The 27168-nt window shown below is 41.6% G+C and overlaps 1 protein-coding gene across 1 annotated transcript in view; it reads right to left on the reverse strand.

The window, feature by feature from the left end:
• MYH15 (myosin heavy chain 15) overlaps positions 1 to 27168 on the reverse strand; it is a 171190-nt gene that overhangs the window by 64887 nt on the left and 79135 nt on the right. The window contains exons 19-26 of the mRNA XM_066346779.1: positions 23960 to 24077; positions 22948 to 23071; positions 20846 to 20982; positions 16056 to 16311; positions 8824 to 9066; positions 7188 to 7364; positions 4998 to 5143; positions 1509 to 1599 (exon numbers count right to left, since the gene is read on the reverse strand). Of these exons, the coding sequence (XP_066202876.1) occupies positions 1509 to 1599; positions 4998 to 5143; positions 7188 to 7364; positions 8824 to 9066; positions 16056 to 16311; positions 20846 to 20982; positions 22948 to 23071; positions 23960 to 24077 (1292 nt within the window). The remainder of the gene's footprint in view (positions 1 to 1508; positions 1600 to 4997; positions 5144 to 7187; positions 7365 to 8823; positions 9067 to 16055; positions 16312 to 20845; positions 20983 to 22947; positions 23072 to 23959; positions 24078 to 27168) is intronic.

Raw genomic sequence — 27168 nt, forward strand, 5'->3', positions numbered from 1 at the left:
TGAATCTCTCTGAGTTCATAAGAACACATAAGAAACAGTATCAATTTAATTTTATACACAATTTTGGAAAACTTGGTTATTTGGTTTCTTAATCTGCTGGCAATTTCAAGTAGCAGGGGATTTGAAGTAACAAATTAGAATTGGTGGAGGAATGGGACTACTAAAGAGTGTAGTAATCTGATACCATTCGAGGCAGAGTTATTAGATAAAGGAAAGCAGTGATAAGAACTCTAAGAGCCCCAGTTTTTTTTTTTTAGTAGCTCTACAAATAGCTCTACAAATCTTGATAGCATCATTGCATTGAAGCCATTGATGTTCAATAACATCACCTTAAATAATTAGGCATAGGTGAGGGTAGGGAGAAAAATAGAACCTATTTTGGAATAGGTTTTCTTTTTCAGTAAACAAGAGTATCATGGCTTAAAGGTAGCATATTTCTAGATCATACCAAAGACATAAGCTATCAGATCTGTGGATGAGTCATGACAAAGTAGGTGATAAAAAACGTTATGGTTTCACATCCAAGTAAATGTGATCATCTTCCAACTAGTTATCTTGGGATCTAGCACATTTATCCCAAACAATGCTATCACTGGACCAAACATTTCTAAAACATTTCTTCAGAAATAAACTTTAGAGCACTTATTTTTATCATTGAGATAAGAAAATCTATCTTTTGAGTAAATTTAAATTTTGATGGTGTTTCTTTTTATTCTGGATAAAGTCAAGTGTCATTTGAAGAAAAGCCTGGCGAATATGATATGTAATTCCTTGGAGATTAATATTGTGTCTGAAAGCAAGTCTATGTAGCAGTGAGACTGGTGTTCTAAATTTGGCTCAAAATGTCTCAGAAAAAAGTTCTAAAATTATTTTGAGTAATAGTTAATTATTGAGATAAATATTTAGCTCCAAAGGGAAAACATCTATCTGTATGCAAAAGTGGGGATTTATAAGTAATGTATGTAAATATGATTGTATGATATAAAATAATCACATGGTCTAAAACCTATAAATAGCTGTCCATGTCAGATGTTTTGAGGTTACATGTAGCTACAAAATAAATTTTCAGCATAACTGCCTTCTAATTACAAAGACTAATCATCATTAAAAAATTAAATTGCTGTCACTGAATGCTTGCCATGGGTGAGGCACGGGGCTACCACTTACGTGTGCTGTTGCATTTAATAACATTAGCTCAAAGGTTGTCAGGAGGATAAGCAAGTGAAAAACAGGGTTTTAGCACCATGCCGCATTCACGGCAAACATTTAACAAATTAGCAAATTGTTTTAATTATCCTCATAAAGAAATTTAAGCTTAAAAAGTAATTTTCCCTGAATTTATATATCTGTAGAATGTTACCATTTACCTTTTAACCACTGCTGTTTTCCACCACTGTCTGTAGTTGGCTAAGAGTATAAATACCTTGGCAGACCATTTGTCACTGAAGCACCAATCATCACCCACTTATCTAAATACCGGTACTCACAGGAGCCTGATAAATGACTACCTCAAGCTCTTTAACCATCTTCTGAAGCTGAGCCACCAGGCCTTTCTCGTTCTCCACCTCTGATTTCATCTGACTCATTTCTAATTCTTTTCTGTTTGGAAAAAAGTACCAAATAGAATTGTTCAAAATCAAAACATTTTGTTTAACTATTTTTTAGAATTACAATAATAACATGAATTCATTCTCATTGTAAACATTCAACTATTACATCTACATCTGAAGTCTTCGTGGCTCTTCCATCCAATCTCTGTTCCTTTCCTAGAGATGAACACCATTGTCAGTTTGTTGTGAATCCACCCAAACATTTTTTAAGTATCGACATATGTTTCTGTTTATATATCAGTATTCATAGTTCTACAACTTATTTTTAATGTAATAGTACTTTGAAGATTTTTCCATGTTGGCCTACACATAGACTGCTTCATTTAATAATTAACTGTGATATACTAGCCTATGATTTAGACATTGATGGTTTTATTTACCATTTCCCTAATAAGCACTTAGGTTTTCCCAATATTTTGCTTTTATAAATAAAATTGTTCATATATGTGCTTATTGTGAACTAGTGGGTGTTTTTATAGAGTGGACACTGAGCAGAGAATTGCTGGGTCAGGTACAAATATGTGCTTAAAAATATAGAGCCTTGGCCCTGGCCGGTTGGCTCAGCAGTAGAGCCTCGGCCTGGCGTGTGGGGGACCCAGGTTCAATTCCCGGCCAGGGCACATAGGAGAAGCGCCCATCTGCTTCTCCACCCCCACCCCCTCCTTCCTCTCTGTCTCTCTCTTCCCCTCCCGCAGCCAAAGCTCCATTGGAGCAAAGATGGCCCAGGCGCTGGGGATGGCTCCTTGGCCTCTGCCCCAGGCGCTAGAGTGGCTCTTGTCGTGGCAGAGTGACGCCCTGGAGGGGCAGAGCATCGCCCCCTGGTGGGCAGAGCATCATCCCTGGTGGGCGTGCCGGGTGGATCCCGGTTGGGCGCATGCGGGAGTCTGTCTGACTGTCTCTCCCCATTTCCAGCTTCAGAAAAATACAAAAAAAAAAAAAATAGAGCCTTGCCTATAGACCCTCAATAGCAGCATGAGATCATTATTTCTCTACATTTATGCTTCATATTTGCATACTTCTAAATTTTCTAATATGAGAGAATAAATTAGTATACCATTGTTTTATTTTGAATGTCCTTGCTTATTAGAGATGACAGCACCTTGTTAACTAATACAAGGATTTAAATTGGGCAATAAACCAAATGAACTGCCTACTTATATCTTTACCCATTTTTCTATTAGGTTATTCATGTAATTAAATTATACAATTTTTTAACATTCTCAATATTTATTTTTTATATCTGTTGCAAATATTTCTCCCACTTATGATTTGTTACAATTTTATTTCTGTTGGCTTTTGCCACGTAAATGTTTACAGATTTAATGTAGTGAAATTTATCAAGATATTCCTTTTATGTCTTTTTGTGACTTATTCAAGAAGATTTCCTAAGACTTATCTGCTATATATTGCCTTTTAATGAATTTTATTGTTTTTATTGCAGGAAGAACATTTAACATAAGATCTTAAATATTTAAGTGCACAGTATTCTTAACTATAGGCTCAATGTTGTACATCAGATCTCGAGAACTTAATCATCTTGCATTACTGAAATTTTATACTCGCTGAATAAATAGCAACTGCACTTCTCCCCTCCATTCTGCCCCTGGAACCCACAATTCTACTCTCCGTGTCTATGCATTTGACTATTTTCGATGTCTTATATAAGTGGAATCCTGTTGTATTTGTCTTTCTGTGACTGGCTTGTTTCACTGAGTCTAATGTCTTCCGGGTCTGTCCAATGTTGTAGCATATGGGAAGATTTCCTTCTTTTTAAAGGCTGAGCAATATTTCATTATGTGTATACACATGTTCTTCCTTTTTTGTTTTTAGACTTTATTCATTTTAGAGAAAGGGGAGACAGAGAAAAGGGGGGAGCAGGAAGCATCAACTCCCATAAGTGCCTTGACCGAGCAAGCCCAGGCTTTCGAACTGGTGACCTCAGCGTTCCAGGTCGACAGTTTATCCACTTCACCACCTCAGGTCAGGCTGCATGTATTTTCTTTATGCATTCATCCATTTGTGGACATTTAGGTTGCCCTTCCTATCTTGGTGATCATGAATAATGCTGCATCTTCTAATGGCTTTATAGCTTTATTTTCACATTTAATTCTTGAATGCAACCGGATTTTGTGTGTGTATGAATAATGTAAGGTAGAAAATTAACTTTTACCTCAGAAAATGAACAATAATCTCACACCATTTATTAAGTTGTCTATCTTGTCATCAATATTTTGAAATGCCATCTTTATCATATACTGTTTCCATATATAGTTCATTTATAGAAAAGGTTTCCCAGTAAAGTTACAGCTTCCTACATGGATTTCTAAAATGCCAGCGCTCTCTGACCTGCAAGGTTATGGAGTATCATTTTCACTCTGCTAAGCTTGAACACAATCTTCAAAATTAAAAGCTAAGAAAACTATCATCATTTCGCCTTTCACTGTTCCAACACATTCACAAGGTTACTTATTTCATCTTTTCCAAACACTTACCAAGTTCAGTAACTCATTAACAGAATATTAATCATCTGACCACTGACATGCAGAGTGTAAACTCCTGTCCACAAACAGGAAGACCAGAAGCTGGTAGCTGCTTAGCGGACTCTCTTCTCTATCACTGTGGGTCCTAAGGACCAGTATGCCCCAGCTTTAACCTGGCCTTGTCTTACTCTTGGACATCACTGTTTCCCCTCTCATTTGATATATTCCAAATCAACTTGAAAATCCTTTAAGAGTTAGAAGAAAGGCTATGAAACTGAGGAAGACAAAGGGGACGAGGTGAGAAAATCCATTTCCCAGAGTTGTGAAGCTCAGCTGGGCCATTTAGCCCTGAGCTCCTTGGGCATTCATTCATGTGAACTGAGGTTCCACTAATTTTGATTGTGTTATGTTTTGCTTTAGATTTTAAGGTGTAATATTAATATAGCAAAAAGAAATAGCCATATAGATGAATATATCTGGCAAACAATTATTTTGTTAATTAATCAGAGACTAAATAGGACCCCACATTTGGGTCAATTATTTATTTTGACTTATTTTTAATTTTATGCCATTGGTCTGATCATAAGGAAAAAAAAGTGGGCCATTTTATTTTTCGACTTGTAGCCTCAAGTTCCAATAATTCACATCTCACAAGCTTTTGACCTTTCATTCACATCTGCTAGTCAGATTCGCTGTCAGTTATATTTTTCTAGATTATACATTCACTCTCTTTTTACAACTATATGATAAAGGCCAGAAAAATATAACTCCATTTTCTAGGCTTGTTATTGTCCCTTCAGGTTTTCACATATCAAGCCGACGAGTCATGAGGATAAATGATATGAGAAAGCTGTTCCTTCCGATATGAGGTCTCCCGGAATCCCGCGTCAAGCCGGAGGTGGCTCACCTGCTCAGCTTCTGGGCGAGCAGCCGCTGCCTGCTCTCCAGGTCTGCAGCGCTCCCCTGGCTCAGCTCTAACGCACCCTCCAGCTTGTGCTTCTCCCTCTCACAGTTCATTCTCCTTCTTCTCTCCTGCTCAAGTGCACCCTCAAGCTGACGGAAGGAGATAATTAGTTAGCCAAATAAACAGGTAAAGTTTATACTTCCTTGGATGTGCTCATTCATTACTTACCTTCTAGAAAATTTTTTTAAAAATAGAAGCACAGATTCTGTTTATTGATGCCCAGCTCTGTTGATATTTTCAAATAAATACCACATGCGTCAACAGGATAATAAAAGACTCTAGCAATCAGCCTGACCAGGTAGTAGCACAGTGGATAGAGCACTGACATGGGACGCTGAGGACACAGGTTTGTAACCCCAAGGTCACCGGGTTGAGTGCAAGCTCATCCAGCTTAAGTGTGGGGTCGCCAACTTGAGCGTTGAATCATAGGCATGACCCCATGGTTGCTGGCATGAAACCAAAGGTCACCGGCTTGAGCCCAAAGGTTGCTGGCTTGAGCCCAAAGGTTGCTGTCTTGAGCCCAAGGTCACTGGCTGAACAAGAGGTCACTGGCTTGGCTGGAGCCCCCCCAGTCAAGGCACGTATGAGAAAGCAATCAATGAAGAACTAAGATGCTACAACGAAGAATTGAAGCTTCTCATCTCTCTCTCCTTTTCTGTCTGTCTATCTCTGTCTCTCTCATGCGCTAAAAAAAAAAAAAAAATCTAGCAATCACAGTGATGGAAGAAAACTTTGGTGATAAAGGAATACACATTCTATCCTAAAGAAGGAGCCAACAATAAATGGCTAGTGAGGCCTTGTTTGATTGTTATCCAGTGGAGGGAGGCTCACTGCCTCACATGGCAGCTCATTTCATGGGTGGATAAGTCCATTTACTCGGGAGAGCTACTTCAGAAGAAGCCAAGATATTCTCTGCAGGTTCTTCCCCGAAGTCTGAGCTCTGACCCCTGGAGCGATACCAAGCAAACCGTCCTCACAGCTGTCCTGCGTCTCCCCACTCAGTGCTGCCCCTTTCAAACACGTCTCACATGACACAATTTGCATACCTCTTCACCCCCTGGGTAACTTCTCCCAGTCCCCAGCATTTTATCATATTCTGGTGCCACACCAAAGTGCTCAGAACATTCTAGTTTTATCTGAATTAATGTTGCCAGCAATGATATTGAGGTTAGTTTAACAGGACAGATAACAGTTACAATATCGCTATTTTTAGTAATTGAAGTTCTTTCCTGTAAAGAGCAAAAATATGAAATTTAAATGGGAAGAGGAGGGAGAATTTCTGAAAGTTGTATGTAAAAACCTGAAAGTAGGTGAATTCCTGGAGAGAGAAAATATGTGAAACCAATAAACCCCCGTACAGAGACTCAGCCAGTGGAAGTAGGAAGAGAAGTGAGGCAATAGGTTATAGAGGAAATTGATAGAAAGGCTTGAGGAAAAAGCAGATGATGATGACGATGATAATAATAATAATAAAAACCTATCAACCTTTGTCAACAATTTTATAAAGGCTAAGCTTTAAGGACTCATAAGAGAATGAATACACGCACTATGTCAGCGGGGACAGGAAAGGAAGAAGAATGAAGCTGTCCAATGAGGCTGGTCCGAAATAACTTTCTATCACAGAACGGCTCAAGGCAGAACAGTGCACCATCTTTAGAATCTTACAAGTACTTTCCAAGAGTGTATGTAGAATGCAGCTTGTGACTTACATCTCTTTCAACTAGAAATAAACTTCAGGTCACACTGGAGATATAATAGCCCTTTAAACCAATCCTTCAACACTAGTGTTAAAATAGAGTATCGGCATATCTGTGGGGCAAAATACCAGGTTCTGTGGGAAAAAGTCATTTAGGGTAATAACACTTTATGCTTCAGCCCAATATTCTTCTCAGGCTGCCCAGGGTTGTTTGAAATTTGAATTTATAAACTGACAAATTACATACTGGTGCTTTGCTATATTATAGTAGTTTAATGTACATTAAGAAAAAACACCCCCACTATTTCTAACAATGAGGGGAAAAAAATCATGTGACAAAGTTTCCTGAAACTGTCAAGGTAAATTAACTAAATAAAAACTGGAGATTTGTATATATGTAGACAGGTAGCTAACCAGCTAGACACATCACTTCTTACTGCATCTACTTGCTGGTCCAATTTCAGCTTGTCTTTGCTCAGGTTGCTGAGTCTCTTCTCCTCCGCACGCAGGTCATCCAGGGTCTGCTGACGGGCCTCCTGCACCACCTCGGCTGTCCGGTTAAGCTTACCGATATCCTCATTCAGAGACTCCACTTCCTCAGTCAAGGTCCTGACCTGTGGAGGGAACACAACAGCTTCCACTGGAAGGCTGGGGGTAACACTAAGGACCATGTCCTCTCTTTTTCTAGTACAAAAAGAAGTCTCACGAGCTATCCACTCTCATAAAGAACCAAATCTGGCCAAATTCCTGATATACTTTTAAAAACTCCGAATTCACTCCCACCCACCCCCCGCCACACACACAAAATGATGTTACCTGTCATGGTCAGGGAATGGGGTAGTCCGGTTAATCAAATATCGTCAGTTATCAAGATGGCCCGTTTTTAGAGTGTCATGCTGTTGTTATACAACATGAGCGACCGCTAATGGCAGAGCCTTATTTTGAGTATTCAGGGGGGCACATGTTAATCTTATTGTGCCTCAATATCCCCCAAAAAGCGGCAGTTAAAGAAGAGGTCTAGCCGATAAAATTTGCAAAAAGTGAAGCTGGCTGTCTCAGGCCCATGTGATTTTTATGAAAGTGAACCAATGATACAAGAGTTGCTATTTAATCATCTGCCAAAATAATAGTGTCATTTTGGAGACAAGTTATTGGAAGCCTGATATAGGCTCTTCAGCTAACTTCAATCCATACACAGATATGCAAGTTAAAACAACCTTCAACCGAAAAGGACAAAACAGTAAAGTCCTTAACTGGGATTAAAGTGACATCTCCAAATCAATGACAGAGCTGGAGATTCAGATACATCCCAGACCAGCTTTCCGTAAGCCTCAGGCTTGCTCTCCTTCCAAAAAAGGAAACTTAGAGGCTCCAGGAAACCACTTTGCTCTTTCTATTAGATTTCAGATGCAGTAAGATTAGAGCAAATGAAGACATTTCATTTGGGAGATTTAATGGGGTTGCACACATCAAACTGGACATTTGAACTGGGACAGCACAGTCCTTCAGATCCTTCATTTTATGCCATTTCTGACTCTCAGTGTTGTCAAGTTTACCAACCGCCATCTTAGTTCAACAGAGCAAGGCCCTGGCCGGTTGGCTCAGTGGTAGAGCATCGGCCCGGCGTGCAGGAGTCCCGGGTTCAATTCCCGGCCAGGGCACACAGGAGAAGCACCCATCTGCTTCTCCACCCCTCCCCCTCTCCTTCCTCTCTGTCTCTCTCTTCCCCTCCCGCAGCCAAGGCTCCACTGGAGCAAAGTTGGCCCGGGCGCTGAGGATGGCTCCATGGCCTCTGCCTCAGGTGCTAGAATGGCTCTGGTTGCAACAAAGCAACGCCCCAGATGGGCAGAGCATCGCCCCCTGGTGGGCATGCCAGGTGGATCCCGGTTGGGTGTATGTGGGAGTCTGTCTGACTGCCTCCCCGTTTCCAACTTCAGAAAAATACTAGGAAAAAAAAAATTAAAAAAAAAAACAAAAAACAAAAAAACAAAAAACAGTGCAAGTCTGGTACGGTAGCTCGGTTGGGAGCGGCATTCGGGCATCTGGGCCTTCCTAACATTATAGAAAAAGCACCTTTTGCTCTGCACCGTGCCTCTCCTTCTCTGACTTCGCCAGCATTGTTTCCAGGTCGTCAATTTCTTTCTTCAACTCAGAACATTCATCTTCCAGTTTCTGCCCCCTGGCAGTCAGCTCAGAATTTATCTCCTCTTCTTCCTCCACCCGCGCAGACAGCTCCTTGACTCTGGCCTCCAGCTGGATCTTGGATTTAATCAGCACCGTGCACTGCTCTTCAACGTTTGCCAGGGTCTCTTGCTTCTGCCACGAGGAGGAGAAAACTGTTGCCAACAGCTGGCAGTAATTTATCAGCTAGGCGAAAACTCTGCTTAACACTAGCAAAGAGATAATTGCCTGCCCTCTGCCCAGAACTCTCACCTGCCTTCTTTCCTAAGCAGTTGAAATAATATTTCCAGTTTCCCTGATCCTATTGTTGAGAAGTAGGAGAGTTGCTTGTGTTTGCAGGTGCTTTAGATCTTTCAGGCCATTCAGTGGATTAGATTACTTCTTCTAAAGCACTTAATAGAATCCTGGTGGCCTGGAGGAGCTAACATGGCTCTGGATACCAGGGGTATACTGCTTAAATCACAGCTCTGGAAGAATCCGCCGGGCATGGAGTTTGAGATTAATTCCTGATCGGTATACAGTCTTTACAGATGTGGTATCTCAGACAATAGGATATTTATAATATTATTATAAGCACCCTGATGTATTTGTTTAATATATATAGGTATTGTCTAATAAAGAGAGCTGAGCCATGGATTTATTCACAGGCTGAATTCAGAAATCATAGGTTACTTATAAGTCCCTAACTAGATTTCCCTATTTCCATGGAAAGATTTTTCTCAGTGATTCTGCCAGCAGTAAATTCTGAAAGTTATATATGTAAAGCATAAAATATCTTTCCATTTATCTTTCAAATGTATTCTCCAACTTTCACCGAGTGACCCATTGCTCCTGGGTTATGGGTCAAGTAACAAATAAAGGAACTGATTGTTTTGTGCTACAATAGCACCTTTTAAAATTCAAAACTCTCTAATTTATCTCCGTTAGAGGATAAATAAAACTTCCCTTTTGTGAGCAAGTTCTTAATTACTGCATGTCTCATTGCAACGTAACTTAACACACATCTCCATCTTCCACCTCTAGGTCTTACTCATTGTAATGATGGTGGCTGTGGCCAGGCAGGTTCACATTGGATTTGGGCAGACCACAGAAGAACCAGGAAGCCAAAAGGCATTGGGCTATTCCCATTTACTGGATTCTCACAATGGCGGACAATCAAACAAGCAGGGAGAACACCGCCTCTCATGGCAGTGGGTGACCAGACAGGCAAACCTGCCCCTCCTGGTGGTGGTGGGCAAGCTGTCTACCATGAGGGAAAGTATATGTATAGACTTACGTAGGCTATACACACACGTGGCTTCCTGCCACGTGCTTACGCACTAATCTTGCAAAGTGTTTGCAGCTGGAAAACAAGCAAGCAAGCCTAACCACAGCTGTTTTCCCTACATTCCACCCCTTCAGGTCCCTTGCAATGGTCCCTGCGCAAGAAGCAAGGTACATTACCTCCGTATTTCACAGAGACAATAGAGACTACAGCAGCAGACTACTAACGCACAAGCTATACCAAAAATGACAATAATTACAAAAGTGCCCTTCACAATGATGTCTCCCTGAGCACTCAAGGGATAATACACTTCTACCTTAGGTGGACAGGTGCCAGTTGCCCAGGGAGTTAACTGGAGGCCCACCTCTAGCCCCCTACTCCATGGTCCCAGCAAGTCCACCCATCATAGGTGGGGACCTGTATAGTCCAGGGCCTCATCCATCAAAGCTGTTGGCCTTTAAGGAGGGCTGTTGGGGCAGGCAGCAGTACGTTACCCTGGCGCCCAAAGCCCAGCTTGAGTAAAGTGTCCTTGGTGCATGCATATCTGCAACTATATAGATGGGAACAGCTACCCGGTGCAATAGGGCCTCTACAAGTGCTGGGCCTGACACCTCCCCCCCCCCATCAGGGTCTTTCATACTATCTACAAGCAGCATGTCCATCCAGCAAGGGAGCCAGTGCCCCTCCTCTTATCGCAGTCCCTACTCCAAGAGTCCATTATACCACTCAGTGATCAGTCCACAGTAGACAGCCCAGCTGTCTGTGCAAATCACGAAATGTAAAGGTTCATTACAGGCAACTAGCCATATAGCTCTTTGATAACAAACCTCAGTGCCTTTCCATAAGTGCTCTGCTCATTGTCACAGCCCCATCCAAACCCCTCAGAGGTCACATGGACATCAAGCTCACAGGGCCTGTCAAAGTCAAGCACATTCAAAGCCTGTGCCACCTTGACAGTTCTCTTAGCTGCTGCAAAAGCACCTATTATCTAGTAAGGCCAACACCTTCTGCACATTAGAAGGAGACCAGTGGACTGCCAATTCCACATGGGGTATCTGGTCCCCACCCATCCCCATTAGATGGGTCCCTCAGCCGGAATTCCCCCTACTCAAACTGGGACAATAGGTCTTGGTGGATCCTCCTCTCCCTCACCTGTCTCCAACATATAATCTTGCAGCTGTGCAACATGAGCAACAACCATTTTCTTGGCAGCTGCCACAGATGCTCATTTCCCCTGTTTTTCAGTGGCTGGAGCCTCTGTTCTGGCCTAAGCTGCCACCAAAGCTCTAAAAGAATTTTATTAGATTTGCCATCTAATTTCTCCCTATCTAACCAGCCACAATCAAATCTAGCCACATCTGCATTCAGGTAAACTTTATAAGCCCATGTCTCTTGTTAGTCAGGGAGGCAACACAGGCAGTAGCCTGCACGCCCTTATGGTGCCACACTGCTTCTACTTCCCCCAAATCTGCCATCTTCCATGTAACAGTGTTGATGAACTGCCCCACAAAGGGGCCCAAGATACCCACCAGTGACCCCAAAAAGGTTGAGGGGGTACTCTGGAGAATAAAGTCCCTCATCCCTGCCATAAATACCTTTAATCTGGCCCACGGGACCATGGGTTGAAAACAGCATTCTTCCTACCCAGTTCCTGGAGGACATCATGCAACTCAGTATATAATTGCCATCAACTCACTGCCCTGGCAAGTCCCCAGTATACCGCCAGACCACACCAATGGCAGCCACCACCCATTCTAATGGGGTATGATTCCCTGGGTTGTCATGGAAGTTCTGAAAATGCTGCCTTAAGGAGAAGTGAGGGGTAATGGCAGCTAATTTCTCCATCTGTGCTCTGGAAAGCACAATACCATCCACTACTATGTCCCACAACTGCAGCAACCAAGCTGCCAGAGACTTGGTACGTTTCTGCCTAAATTTTGGCCCTAACTCCATCAACTAACTCTGTCTGGGTGTAGGGCCAGATCACAGAGTGCTCACCTACTTGTGGAGGGGGTTGTGCCTGCCCCCGAGGCACTTTCTGCTGCTGGGTTTTCACATTCTGGAAAACCCAGGGCCAAGCTCGGAGTCTCCTGATGCCAGTTTCAGCTTGAACTTCCTCTTCTTCCTCCTCAGAGGAGTCAGAAATTACTACCACGGACTCAGAGCCACCCCTCCAGCACAAATGCAGCTCTTCTTCCAGCACCTGCTGCTGTCAGCCCTCAGCCTCCTGCTCTCACTAGATGGAGCTCTTGAGCTCAGGTAGCCTCTCACACAGGGCTTTCAGTTTCTGCTTTCAGGGCTGTAGGAAACACCCAGCCCATGGCTCCCAACGGGGTATCCGCAGGGAACTACATGCTCAAGAATGGCCACTCTTCTATCCCACTCTTCACGGGTGCTGGAAGTTCCCTACCAGTCTGAACCAAATCTTGCTCACAGTGCCAGGAGTAATGCAGGTGGCCATGGTCAAGCAGGTTCACATTAGATTCAGGCAGACCACAGAAGAACTGGGGATCCAAAAGGCATTTGGGCATTCCCATTGACTGGACTCTCTCAATGGACAGTGAGCAAGCAGGCAGGGGAAATACTGCCTCTCGTGGCAGAGGCTGAGCAGACAAGCAAACCGCCCCTCCCAGTGGCAGGAAGGCAATCTTCCCAGAGGGAAAGTACGTATAGCCTTATATAGGTTATATGTACATGTGGCTTTCTGCCATGTGCTCGTGCACTAATTATGCAAAGTGCTTGCAGACGGAAAACAAGCCAGCAAGCCTAACCACAGCTGTTTCTCTAATACTCATCCTCTGCAATATGCTAGTTTGGGCAATTTATTAACTATGTATCTATTTGTCCGGCTTAAATTAGTGTTAGATCAAGAGCAGAAAAAAGAAAAAAAATCCAGGCTATTGGTTTTTAGCGAAGAATGGCCCCACAAATAAGGCTTGAAGAAGCACAGATGGGAGATAATACAAAGTAGTAGATCTCCAACATTACTAAGGACCAAAGAGAAGGGCTAACTAAATTAAAAACAAACGATAATGTCAAAACAGGAAGGGTCCACACAAGTCAGAGAATCTTCCAATGTTTGAGACGCAATAGGGACAACTGGTCTTCATTTACTCCAGGGTAACCAGCAGAACAGTTGTTTGCTCTGTCCCATTCAGCTGTGTGCAGGACCTGTCCCTACCACCCAGGAAGGAGCCAGTATAATTCACCATCATCAACCCCTTCATTAAATGTGACAGCAGGACAGTTGAGCAATAGAAATATCCTGTTCCAAGCCTGACCCGTGGTGTCACAGTGGATAAAGCATTAACCTGGAATGCTGAGGTGTGTTTTCAAACCCCAGGCTTGCCCAGTCAAGCAAGGTATATACAAGAAGCACCTACGAGTTGATGTTTTCTGCTCCTCTCCCATCTTTAAAATTAATAAATAAAATCTTTTCAAAATAAATAAAGAATATCCTATTCCCAGTGGTAGTTATTTTCTCACATACTCACAATGTTAATTGGAATGGGTTCTGAGTTCATCTGGTATTTTGAGTACATGACTGATTTTAAAAGGTTTCTTATTGCCTTCATCCCTATTGTCCTGTGTCTCTTAAAAATAAATGACAAAATCTTTTCTAACTCTGTCAGCATTTTTGTTTTGTTTTGTTTTGTTTGTATTTTTCAGAAGTGAGAAGCGGGGAGGCAGAGAGACAGACTCCCGCATGCACCTGACCAGGATCCACCCGACATGCCCACCAGGGGGTGATACTCTGCCCATCTGGGGCGTTGCTCCATTGCAACCAGAGCCATTCTAGCACCTGAGGTGGAGGCCATGGAGCCTAGGCCAACTTTGTTCCAATGAATCTTTGGCTGTGGGAAGGAAAGAGAGAGATAGAGAGAAAAGAAAGGGGGAAGGGTAGAGAAGCAGATGGGTGCTTCTCCTGTGTGTTCTAGCCGGGAATTGAACCCGGGACTTCCACACGCCTGGCTGACACTCTACCACTGAGCCAACTGGCCAGGGCCAGCTCTGTCAACATTTTTAATCACAGTTACCATTTGAAGTCATCTCACACTTCCTGGATTTGCTCTGGAGCTGGCTTCTGTGTGATTCCCATGCTCAGTACACTGATCTTTTATCATGTATCCCAGGCTTTGACCCACCGCCCCTACACTAGTTGGGTCTATCCCTATTTCCCATGTCAGCCCAAGTAGCACTGGCCACTCTCTCTGTCAACAGGAAGAATGATGAAAACTTGGAGGCCAGGTCTTATCAAAAGCTGCCTCTCCTCTAAAACAGACAACATATGATATTATAAATTGTGTTTTTCAAAGTATGGATCTTAACGTAGGTTTGGGGGGGCAGGAATTTGTATTTCTAACAAGCATCCCAGGTAAGGCTGATATATTCTAAATAGTCTGAAGTTCTAGAATCACTGTTTTATTAAATATTTGTCAGAAATGTGGTATGGGTATAAATTATTACATAGACTATGGCCTACTGAAACACTGATGGGTAGCACAGCCCTAAAATAGAAGAATAACTTGGTTCAGTCTAAAATTACTAAAAAGCAGGAAAACAATGTTTTATTTATATAATTATATTTGAGCTCAGTATTTTTTTTTAACTTAGCATTTTTCTACATCAGGTGAAGAATTTAAAAAGGTGAATTCAATCCTATCTCTGCCTTTGGGAGGTTTGGGGATACCAGTAGTCCCAGGGGCTAGAGAAGAGGAACGTGAAAGGGAGTCAACAATGACACACAGGCATCAGGTTGGAGATGGAAGCTCGAATGCCAGGGTTTGGAGTCTATAATGCACATGTTGCAGAATCTGAAGCTTGTCAGAGAAGCAATATCGTGTTCATTTAAGACAATGGTTCTCAATCCTGACTGGACATCAGAATCATCCATGCAGATTATTTAAACCCACCCAGGGTGTGCTTAATCCAAATATCTGAGAGTGGGGTCTAGGCAACTTTCTTTTTATTTTAAGGCTTCATAAATGACTTTGATGCAAATACAAAGTTCAGAACTGCTTTTTAAAAAGAACTAAGCTGGGCCCTGGCCGGTTGGCTCAGCGGTAGAGCGTCGGCCTGGCGTGCGGGGGACCCGGGTTTGATTCCCAGCCAGGGCACATAGGAGAAGCGCCCATTTGCTTCTCCACCCCCCCCCCTTCCTCTCTGTCTCTCTCTTCCCCTCCCGCAGCCAAGGCTCCACTGGAGCAAAGATGGCCCGGGCGCTGGGGATGGCTCCTTGGCCTCTGCCCCAGGCGCTAGAGTGGCTCTGGTCGCAGCAGAGTGACGTCCTGGAGGGGCAGAGCATCGCCCCCTGGTGGGCATGCCGGGTGGATCCCGGTCGGACGCATGCGGGAGTCTGACTGTCTCTCCCCGTTTCCAGCTTCAGAAAAATACAAAAACAAAAACAAAAACAATTAAAAGAACTAAGCTGATTGGTAATGTTGGTTTGGACGAGGGGAAGGGGAAGTAGGGACGGAAATCAGGAAAACCAACGAGGTGCATATTACAGTGATCCTGAAGCGCTACTAAAATCCTGCGCTTTGATTTGTGAATAGGTCTTGAGCTAGATACAGAATTTAAATTAAAACCCAGAGCTTCTGGCTCCCATGATTGATTGTAGTGCTTTTATATAGTCAAACCGCAGCTCTAATAGTTTGTCTATTTTTCAAAGACTTCCTGCCAATAAAATCACTTCTCTATTGAAACAGGGTGTCTCTTTGTTCCTATTGTCTGTGTTTGATGAAACTCTACAGTATTTGAAAACGATGTGCCTGTATTTGGTTTTTGAGTCAACGCTGCCTGCAAAACAGGGATTCTGATTAAAACCTTGATTTGAAGAACAAATGGTGGGGCCACTCACAGCCTGCAGCTGAAGAAGCAGGTCGTCTGTTTCCCGGAGAAGAGAGACTCGCTTTGCGTTCAGTCCATCCCTCTGAGATTCTGGCCCCTCCGAGGCTTCTTGCAGTTGTACACACTCTGCCTTCAGTCCAGCTACCTCCTTTCCCATCCTGGCAGATTTAACAATAGGCTTGATCTTGAAGAAGAGCCTCATCCAGGGCCAGTTCTTCACAGTCATGAAAGTCCTGATGTTCCACTGGATCAAAAGAAGTGCATCCCTAAGTCAAGGAGAGGAAAGAGAAACAAATTAACCCAGGCTATAAGAGAGTTACTTTCCAAGTTGAAATTCTTAATAAGCACATCTTTTTAGAAGTCATTATAAATTCTCATTCGTCTTCAAAGAACTTCTATATCTGTGGTCTCATTTGATTCTGGCAAAGTCTTTTGAGGGATTTCTGAGGCCGGCAATGTTTGGGGACTAGATATCCTGCAAATGCTCCCACCACGAACAGCTTTTAAATGAAAGCTGAGCCTGAAAAATAGGAGAAATAAAGAGGGAGCTAAACACCTGAGCAGTGAGTGAATGCACAGCCAGCTTGGCTATCTTCGTGGATGAAGGAAGCCAGTCTTAGCACTGCAGGAGTTTGTAATTTTATATCCATATGGATAAAGAAGCAGGCCGGGGCCCTGGCCGGTTGGCTCAGCGGTAGAGCATCGGCCTAGCGTGCGGAGGACCCGGGTTCAATTCCCGGCCAGGGCACACAGGAGAAGCGCCCATTTGCTTCTCCACCCCTCCGCCGCGCCTTCCTCTCTGTCTCTCTCTTCCCCTCCCGCAGCCAAAGCTCCATTGGAGCAAAGATGGCCCGGGCGCTGGGGATGGCTCTGTGGCCTCTGCCTCAGGCGCTAGAGTGGCTCTGGTCGCAACATGGCAACACCCAGGATAGGCAGAGCATTGCCCCCTGGTGGGCAGAGCATCGCCCCATGGTGGGCGTGCCGGGTGGATCCCGGTCGGGCGCATGCGGGAGTCTGTCTGACTGTCTCTCCCTGTTTCCAGCTTTAGAAAAATGCAAAAAAAAAAAAAAAAAAAAAAAAGAAGCAGGCTGGGACATTCAAAGAATATCACCCTTAATGAAAAGAAAGACTAAAATGTTCACCACTGGGACAGAAAAATGTCAAAGAGAACTACATCTGATTTGGTCTGAACTCAGGGTGAAGAAAAAAATCCTACTCTAAGAATTGTTCTTTTTTTTTAATCATGGCCCAGCACCATTGAAATGTTTGAGATTTAAATTATACTACCTGATTGGTGTAGAAATATGCAAAAAGTTAGCATGATCATTTTTTAAATTGGTAATAAATATCTTTGGGTCCTTGAATAAGGAAAACACAAAATTATATTGAAGAAAACACCCTAATATCAAGCATCAAGATGAGTTTACAATTCAAAATTATAAGACACATATTTTAAAAATTCAACCATCTGGCCCTGGCCAGTTGGCTCAGTGGTAGAGCGTCAGCCTGGCATGCGGAAGTCCCCGGTTCGATTCCCGGCCAGGGCACACGGGAGAGGCGCCCATCTGCTTCTCCATCCCTCCCCCTCTCCTTCCTCTCTGTCTCTCTCTTCCCCTCCCGCAGCCGAGGCTCCATTGGAGCAAAAGATGGCCCGGGCGCTGGGGATGGCTCCTTGGCCTCTGCCCCAGGCGCTAGAGTGGATCTGGTCACAACAGAGCGACGCCCCGGATGGGCAGAGCATCGCCCCCTGGTGGGCATGCCAGGTGGATCCCGGTCAGGTGCATGCGGGAGTCTGTCTGACTGCCTCCCCGTTTCCAGCTTCAGGAAAATAAAAAAAAAAAAATTAAAAAAAAAATTCAACCATCAGTGAAGGTGAACACCTACAATAAAAAGTTTGCTTAAACTCTCAAGAATTTCAGATAATTGAACAATCCTGTGGGTACTATGAAATAATTGTTAAAATTATTAGACCTAAAGGAAAGAATTAAAAAAAAAAACAAGAAAAACAATAAAGGGTAGATGAATTTGAAAAAGGACCCAATAAAATGTCTAAAGCTGAAAACTATAGTCATTGAAATCAAACACACAACGAAAGAATTAAGCAGCTTTATAGACCACTGAGAAAAAAAGTGATTTAAGAAAAGAATAAACCCGAAGAAAATGGAACGAATAAATTAAGATGAGATCAGAAACTAATGAACTAGAAAACAAACAAAAAACAATACAGAAAGTGAGAAAAGCTGGCTTATTAAATAGGCTAAATAAACATCTGATATGAATAATCAAGAAAAAAAGAAAAAGCACACAAAACAAAACAGTGCTGGGAATGGTGACACTCTAGAAATATGGTCATCTAGGAATATGCTCCAGAAACAATCATAGATATGGTAGAGATTAAAAGTCAATTTAGCAAATTGGAAAAAAAAACTTTTAATGTAAATTTTCTCTTTTCATCTACACTGCTTCAAAAAGAAAGAAATCTTAATTGGCCTATAACTATTACCCTTGATCTTAGCCAAAAGGTTGAGAAGCAATAGGCCTGTAACTATTAAATAAATTGAATCAAAATTGTAAAATATATTACAAAAGAAACACCAGATCTAGATGGTTTAATAAGCAAATTTTACCAAACATTCAAGGAATAAATCATCATGATAAATTGTTCTTGTTTTGAAAAGATGAAAAACATTTTTCAACTCTTCTATTAGGTCAAGGTGACCTTGACCCTGAAGTCAGATAACACTTCAAGAGAAAAAAATTATAGGAGAAACTTATTTATGAACATTGATGCAAAAATCCTCATGATAATATTATTAATCTTTCCTAAAAGCATTTTTTTTTATTCATTTTAGAGGAGACACACACAGAGAGAGAGAGAGAGAGAGAGAAGGGGGGAGGAGCAGGAAGCATCAACTCCCATATGTGCTTTGACCAGGTAAGCCTAGGGATTTGAACCGGCGACCTCAGCATTCCAGGTCAACACTTTATCCACTGCGCCACCATAGGTCAGGCCATAAAAGCATTTTTTAATCTATTAATATAATTCAATACCTTTATAGGTTAATAGGAAAAATTATTTTAATAGATGCAGGAAAAGAACTTAACCATTTTCTTCGTAAAAATGCTTCACAAAATAAGATGGAAGAAATGTCCTCCACACAATATACCACATCTACAAACATACACACACACTACATAAAACATCATCTTTGGAAAATGAAAGCTTTTCCCAGAGTTGGAAATATGACAAAGTATGGTAAAGTTTTTGAAGTCTGAAATACTACAAGTTGGTTAGAATACAGAGCAATGGGACTTTCCTACACTTCTGATGAAGAGTAAATTGAAAAGCATTTTGGTAATATCTCATGAAGTTGAATTGTGTAAATCCTAAAACCTAATCATTTATACCCAGAAGAAATGCCACTCAAAGTGAGGGCCTCAGCCAGCTGCTACCTACAGACTATCAGAAGGGACCACCAGCATTTTGAGTAACAGAATCCTCAAGAACCTACTGCATATGTTCAGGGGAAACATTAATAAAAGTGTTACTGCAGAACTGTTTATAATAGCAAAAAATTGTGACTTCAATTTACTTGACATGGAAAATGAATAAAGTGTGTCCTATTTAGGTAACAGAATATAATATAGTAGTTAAAATCAATAATCTAGCACTATAGTTATCAACATTAATAAAATTTAACCCTAGTACTGAACGTAAACAACACATTTCAGGATAATACATACAAAGTATTATTTATGTGAAAACTAAAAATATGAAAAATCATGTCACCTTTTAAAGTTAGCTACATATCTATGTATCTTCACATCTTTACAAAGCTTAAATCAAGAGCAAAATATGCAAGGGACTTTTCCTTTGCTAACTAGCTAACTACATAATTAATTTTTTAAAAGTGAGCAATTACAGAACTATGAAGAAATTAAGAGTCTTACTCAAGTTCATACAACTGATTCTAGAAGCCACATCCCCTATCCCAAATTTTCCATAAACTTACATACCATATTGAGACTAAGAAGAGCTTTAGGAGATGTAGTTCTAATATCGCTGACATCACCATGTAATGATCTTTTTCTTCTTTGGGTTAACAATAGGAATTAACAGATTATTAACGAAGTATGTTATACCAAGACCTATGGACCTCTCTCCAGAAGATAAATTTAGACTACAGAATACGTAAACACAACAATCGTAGAATCCCTTGCTAACAGTCCCATCATTTACAGATTTTGCTAGATTGCTTTCCATGAGTCCATTAAAGAATAGATAAAATCTATACTCCTGTCCAAATGTGATGATAATTGTCCCTAATGAACCTGCCTGAAATAAAGTAAGAGAGCTATGATTACATGTCACCGAGAAGCACAGTTTCTGACCCATGGGAGGTTGTAAAGTAGTCAGAACACCTCCCCAGTTGACAGAAAACTTCCCCACAGACATGGCTGAGGGGTACATAACATCCCCTCCAGGTCTGTTTCTGTTATGAATTGTGAGTTACACCGCTCTCAGAGTTCCAGACTCTTCCGAGTATAAGGAATCCTCCCTAAGGGAAGGCTATAAGCAAGATAAGAAATATCTGAATTATGCTTATACTTGTTGGAATTAGTCAATAAACCACCTTTGTCTTTTTTGTTTTCGGTGTTCCATGGTTTTAAAACTTTTAAGTCCAAGCCTAAGAAGAGAAGGCAGCTCTTTACCTTGACCTATTACAAGACAATGAGATAAGAGAACATCAATTGAGGCACACCATTACTCTAGCAGTGAGGAGGAAAGGGATATCACACCTCTCTTCCAGAATTTTCTGGAACCTGATGCGCATCAGTTTGCCCCGTACTCTGGCTTGGAAGAATGTGAAGACTTTAGATAGTCTTGCATCTTTCATTGCTTCCAGTTGGCCCAGAAAACCAGCTTTTAAAAACACCTGAAAGAAATGTCAGATGTTAGTTCCACTCATAACGAGTATTCAGTAAATGTCTGTTGAATTACCCTACAAACAACTGTTACCTTATGAGCAACTGATATATTCATCTATCAGTTCTATTTCTTGTTATGTTTTATTTAATGTCTAAAATGTATGTTTTAGAAAGTTTGGTTTTTGCCCTGGCCAGTTTGCTCAGTGGAAGAGCATTTGCCCAGCATGTGGATGTCTCAGGTCCAATTCCTGGTACAGGCACACAGGAGAAGTGACCATCTGCTTCTCCACCCCTCTCCCTCCCCCTTTTTCTCTCTCACTTTGTCTCTCTCTTTCTCTCTCTCTCTCTCTCTCTCTCTCTCTCTCTCTCTCTCCTGCAGCCATGGCTCTATTGGTTACAGCTAGTTGGCTGGGGCACTAAGGATAGCTTCCTGAAGCCTCTTGCTTTGGGCGCTAAAAATAGCTTAGCTGCCAAGCAACAGCCCTAGATGGGCAGATCATCACCCAGTAGGGGGCTCGCCAAGTGTATCCCAGTTGTGGGGCATGTGGGAGTTTGTCTTTCTGTCTCCCCTCTTCTCACTTAAAAAAAAAAGTTTGGTTTTATAAATATAAAGTTTGAAAAAAATATTTTATTTAAGTTCCTTAAGAACTTAGAATATCCTCCTCCTTATCTATTAATAATGTGTAGGTTACCCAAGGAATTTGATTTAAGTTTTAAGATATGCCAGGCAGGCAGTTCTTTATAGTGAGAGGCAGGATTCTGCAAACATTTTCTGTAAATGGCCAGATAGTAAGTATTTTTAGGCTTTGTGGTCACTTATAGTCTCTGTAGAATATTCTTCCTTTTTCCTTTTTTTAAACAACCCTCTAAAAATGTAAGTAGCAAGTGGGCTATATTAAAAAAATAAAGGCCAGAAAGATGGCCCTTAGTCCATAGTTTACTCATCCTTGCTCTAGAGAAAGGCACTTTTGTCCTGGGCATTAAAACTTTCACATAAAATTTTTTTTGAGAATCATTAATAATGGCCAAGATTAGGTGAGTGAAATACCTAAGGCCCAAATTTTAAGGAGCCTGTCTATCACTTTTAGAAGTGTACGAGTCAGCATATGTATAACCCTAAGAGTTAGCTCCTCCTTAAATTTTGTGCATTAGGATGCTCACTCACCTCATGATAGATGAGCAGTATACAGCAAAAATAACTAAACACACAAGGAAGCAAGGCACCAGAGGTGAAAATCATCAGAAACAACAAACAGTGGAACCAGACTCTCAGGTACTCAAAATGTGGGACTCAAGTAACATTTTACAATTATGTCCTACAGAGTTTTTTTCCTAGGAGATCTTCAACGTAGGTCCTCCAATTATCCTTGTTTAGGTCTTTATATGGATATCATTAGAAAAAGACATGATGTTTACTATCAGGTAAAACCAAATCTATTAGTTAGAAGTTTCCCAAAATATGTGGACCATCTAAGTTCAAGCAGAATTTAGTGAGTCACATTTAACAAAGTTAACTTTGTATTAATTTTTTGGATAGTGAGGTTGGCCTTAAAATTTTTAATTACTCAGATAGTCTTCTACAATTAATTCCTTAGAACAGTACTTCTGGATTAATCAGTTTACATACTAACAGGCAGTTAACCACAGCAATTTGATTCACTTTTTTCTAACTCTGATATGTGTACATATTTTTTAGCAGACTGAGGTTGAGTCAGTATTTTATATCTTTGCAAAAACTTGCTTAGATGAATAATTATAAAATGTGAATGTAGTCAAGACTGAGGTTTCAGAGGCATTGAATTTACTCTCCCAAATAGCACAGAAGTGTCCACTTTCAACTGTGCTGTATCCTATTATTTGTGGTCACAAGAGCTATAGAATGTCTTATAATTGAACTTTCATGGGTATTTTAAGATATACATTCTTTCCACCCACTCTTCTCCCAATGCATTTTTTTGCCATGCTCTGGTTACCTTGGTGCTTCCCAAGCGGTACAGGGTATGGTCTATTTCTAAGGAGCCAAGTAATTCTTCAGCTGCTTTTCTGCTGCTTATAGACTTGTTCTTTGGAAAGGCCTTTGGGTTCAGAATGAAGTACCTAATTTAAAATAGGTAGAGAATAAGTTCTGGAGTCATGAGGTCATATGATTCTAATAAAGAATAATCTGGATGAGGAACTTGGAAAGGAATACAGACTTCTAGCTTCTACCAATATTTCTGTTTTCATAAAACTCCTGGCAATAGGAGTGAGCTACAAACAAAAATAGCTTACTTTGGTATAATAGTTTGTACTTTTTGTAGTACTTTAGAGACAACTTTCATTTGACTCTCTGCTTAATTAGGGAGGGAAGGAGAGATGGGGAGGGGAAGGAGAGAAGCAGGCGTATGTGTCTGTATTGTACAGATAAGAAAAATGATAAGCCGAGACAATATATCCCAAGATTCCTTCACCTTAACGGTAAATTGGTGAACTAGAAACATACTTTTTAATTCTGAGACAGGTACTCTGTCCACACTACCATACTTCGCTCACATTTGCTTCGTGATCTATAATTCACACTTTTAGAATTCAGGAAACAGGAAGCAGAGGATGTGTCTCCTGCCTCCTGCCTTACGCCCTGCTGGCTCCCTTCCTTCCGCGTGTTTGCGAGTGAAGCCAGAGCCTGCTTGGATGGCAGCTATGATTAAGTATATACAACATTTCAGAGATTCAATTCAGCCTCCATATCTTTCTCCTGTATATATTTCTTCTATATGTGGGCCTATTATACGTTAATAGAGATTTAAGGATATTACAGCTACACGGCTGTTGGATTTAAGGGGAAATAATAATGGAGCTCCGTCATCATCTATCTCACCACCACCACAACGCATTGATCTGCAGTCTGGAGGACATCAACCGAACATAAAACGGGTGCCGAAACACTCCGAGAGGTAAATGGAATAGACTGCCTGGGGCTTCTTGACTCCTGGGAGGTATGTTTACCTTTGTTTAAAATCAGCATACGGCAGTCGGTTTGGAAAACCTTCACGGCATATTCTAATCCCTTCCAAGACACCATTACAGCGCAGCTGCTGTAGAACCAAGTAAGGGTCCATTACACCTGAAGAAAAGGGAGTCAAGTTGAGTCTGTGTCTAAAAAAAAAATTGTTGCCCTCAATTTTGTCCTAATCGCCGTATGTTGGGTTCAAAGAGTTTGAATTTGGCGTTCTCTGTAAGAGAGGTGATAAATAGCCCGCCCACTCCCAGCCTAATGGCACTCAGAGTACCCATCCTATTATGTGGGAGCCTCTAAGTAGGATTTACCTGAAATCCCTTTAACATGGAACGAGCCCTTCAGTTTGCTGTTAGTCAAGATTTTATAAGCAAATATTCCTCAAAGATGAAAAAGAATGCAGTGTTGCTAGAATATAAATAGCTGGTATCACATCTATTCGCCAGCCAAAAAACAGCGAGAGAGAGAGAAATAAGAATTCCCTAGGGACCTAATATCGCCAAGTAGGACAAAGGGATTACAAGGAGGGGGATAAAAAGAAAGAGGAAAATGACACAACAACAAAATTTGGTTTACTGGTTTTGCCTTAGGAAGGACTTGGCCACATTCCAGACTATAATCAGCATCTAAGTTCTTTTCTATAGTATAAGCATTCTTCTATCTCTATAGCATAAACACAATCCTACCCCCCTTCCCTTTCTTCAGAAGAAGCACCACCAGGGCTGCAATCTCCGATAGAAGTTTTTGAAACACCGTCCAAGGAGCCACTGTATCTGACTCTCAGCAAGTCTTTTGGAAGAAGCCAAGCAGCACTCCTCCGAACACAAAGCCCTACTATAGTATTATCAGAAAAAGGAGAGGGAGATGACTGTCTATGCGCGGGGTCACAGCAACAAATAAATAAAAGCCATATACCCGTATTCCTGTACTCTCATCCGACTCATAGACAGAAACAGATGAACTGTAAGAAGCAGCAAAAGTAAGTCCTGCTGCATCTTCAAGTCAGGCGCACTTATTTCCTTTAAGTACATATGAAGAGATGTTTTGATTAGATCATGAAGCTTTTCTTATAACTTTGTCTTATGACTTAAATTATAAAAAAAAGCCCTACTGAAATCAGAGCTGGAGCTGGCTAGATGGGAGACAACACTAATAAGTAACAGAATGACTCCAAAATAGAGGCAGCTAATTAGATTCCTTGCTAGATGGAAGCAGTGTTCCTAGATGCACTCAGAAACCCAGCTGATAAGAAACAATAAGACAGAATGATACAGTGTGAATGCACATGAAGTGTTTGCATTATAAACTCAAACTGCAGCATCATTGTTTAGCATTACACTTGCCAAAAATAGGTCACAGACTGTCAAGATTGGGGTCATAATTACACGAGGTTAATAAAAATGCAAAATATCAATACTACAGAACCTTAGAAATCAGAATCAGCAACATCTGGCTACATATTCCATGGGTGGTTAGTGCTCTGAAGATGTAAGTGCTTGTCAAATACACAACTTTGAGGCCCTGGCCAGTTGGCTCAGTGGTAGAGCGTTGGCCTGGTATGCAGGAGTCTCAGGTTAGATTCCCAGCCAGGGCACACAGGAGAAGCGCCCATCTGCTTCTCCACCCGTCCCCCTCTCCTTCCTCTCTGTCTCTCTCTTCCCCTCCCATAGCCAAGGCTCCATTGGAGCAAAGATGGCCCGGGTGGTGGGGATGGCTCCATGGCCTCTGCCTTAGGCGCTAGAGTGGCTCTGGTCGCAGCAGAGCGACGCCCCAGATGGGCAGAGCATCGCCCCCTGGTGGGCGTGCCGAGTGGATCCCGGTCGGGCGCATGCGGGAGTCTGTCTGACTGTCTCCCCGTTTCCAGCTTCAGAAAAATACAAAAAAAACAAACAAATAAAAAAAAAATACACAACTTTGAATCTGACATCCTCTGGCCAACCTCTACAGAAGCCTGCAAGTCTATAAAGAAGGCTGGGAATCTCTAAACCCATGATATAAGAAAAGCAATCCATGTAGTTAATATAGTGAAAACTGTGTTTTGGCAATTAAAAACAAAAAAAAATAATTCATCGCCACCCACCTCAGCTCATTATCCTTCTACCACCATCTTACTCATCAAAAGGTATCCACTACAATACACCAAGACATTTGAACAACCTAAGTATCCATCTACAGATGACTGGATAAAAAAGTTGCAATAGCCCTGGCCAGTTTGCTCAGTGGTAGAGCATCAGCGTCGTTTGGAAGTCCGAGGTTCAATTCCCAGTCAGGGCATGCAGAAGAAGCGACCCTATTTCTCTCCCTCTCTCCTTCTCTCTCTCTCTCTCTCTCTCTGTTTCCTTCCTGCAGCCATGGCTAGAAATGGTTCAAGCAAAGTTGGCCCTGGGCAGAAAGGATGGTTCCATGGCCTCAGCTTCAGGCACTAAAATAGCTCCATTGCCAAACAATGGAACAGCAGCCCCAGATAAGCAGAGCATTGCTGGATACAGGGCTTGCCAGGTGGATCCCAGTCAGGGCACATGCAGGAGTCTGTCTCTGTCTCCCCACCACTCACTTAAAAAAAAAAAAGGTTGTAGTACAATATATATATTCAGTGGAATATTATTCTGCCATAAAAAGGAGGAAATCTTGCCATATGCAACAACATGCATGAACCTTGAGGGCATTGTGCTAAGTGAAATAAGTCAGACAGAGAAAGACAAATACCATTTGTTCTCACTTATATGTGGAATCTTAAAAAAAAAGAAGAAGAAAAACCAAACTCATAGAAAAAGAGAGATCAGATTTATAGTTACTAGAATGGGGGATAGAAGGAAGAAGGTGGTCAAAAAGCACTAACTTCCAGTTATAAGGTAAATATTACTAGGGATGCAGGTACGACATCATGAAAATAGTAAACATTGCTGTTGTTTTATATGAAAGTTGTTGAAAGTAAATCCTAAGAGTTCTCATCACAAGCAAAAAACATTTTTTCTTTTCTTTTAATCTATACGAGATGATGTTAACTAAGCTTGTGATAATCATTTCACAGATATCAAATCATTATGCTGTACACCTTCAGCTTATATGTGCTGTATGTCAATAGTATCTCAATAAGACTGAGGGAAAAGGAATCCAAAAACAAGTTAACCACTGCCCAGAAGTACATAACCAAAGAGAAAAGTACTGTGAGTGAGAGGGAAGATATTAGTCTTGGGAA

Source organism: Saccopteryx leptura, chromosome 8 (assembly GCF_036850995.1).
Source record: "Saccopteryx leptura isolate mSacLep1 chromosome 8, mSacLep1_pri_phased_curated, whole genome shotgun sequence".
Lineage (NCBI taxonomy): Eukaryota > Metazoa > Chordata > Mammalia > Chiroptera > Emballonuridae > Saccopteryx > Saccopteryx leptura.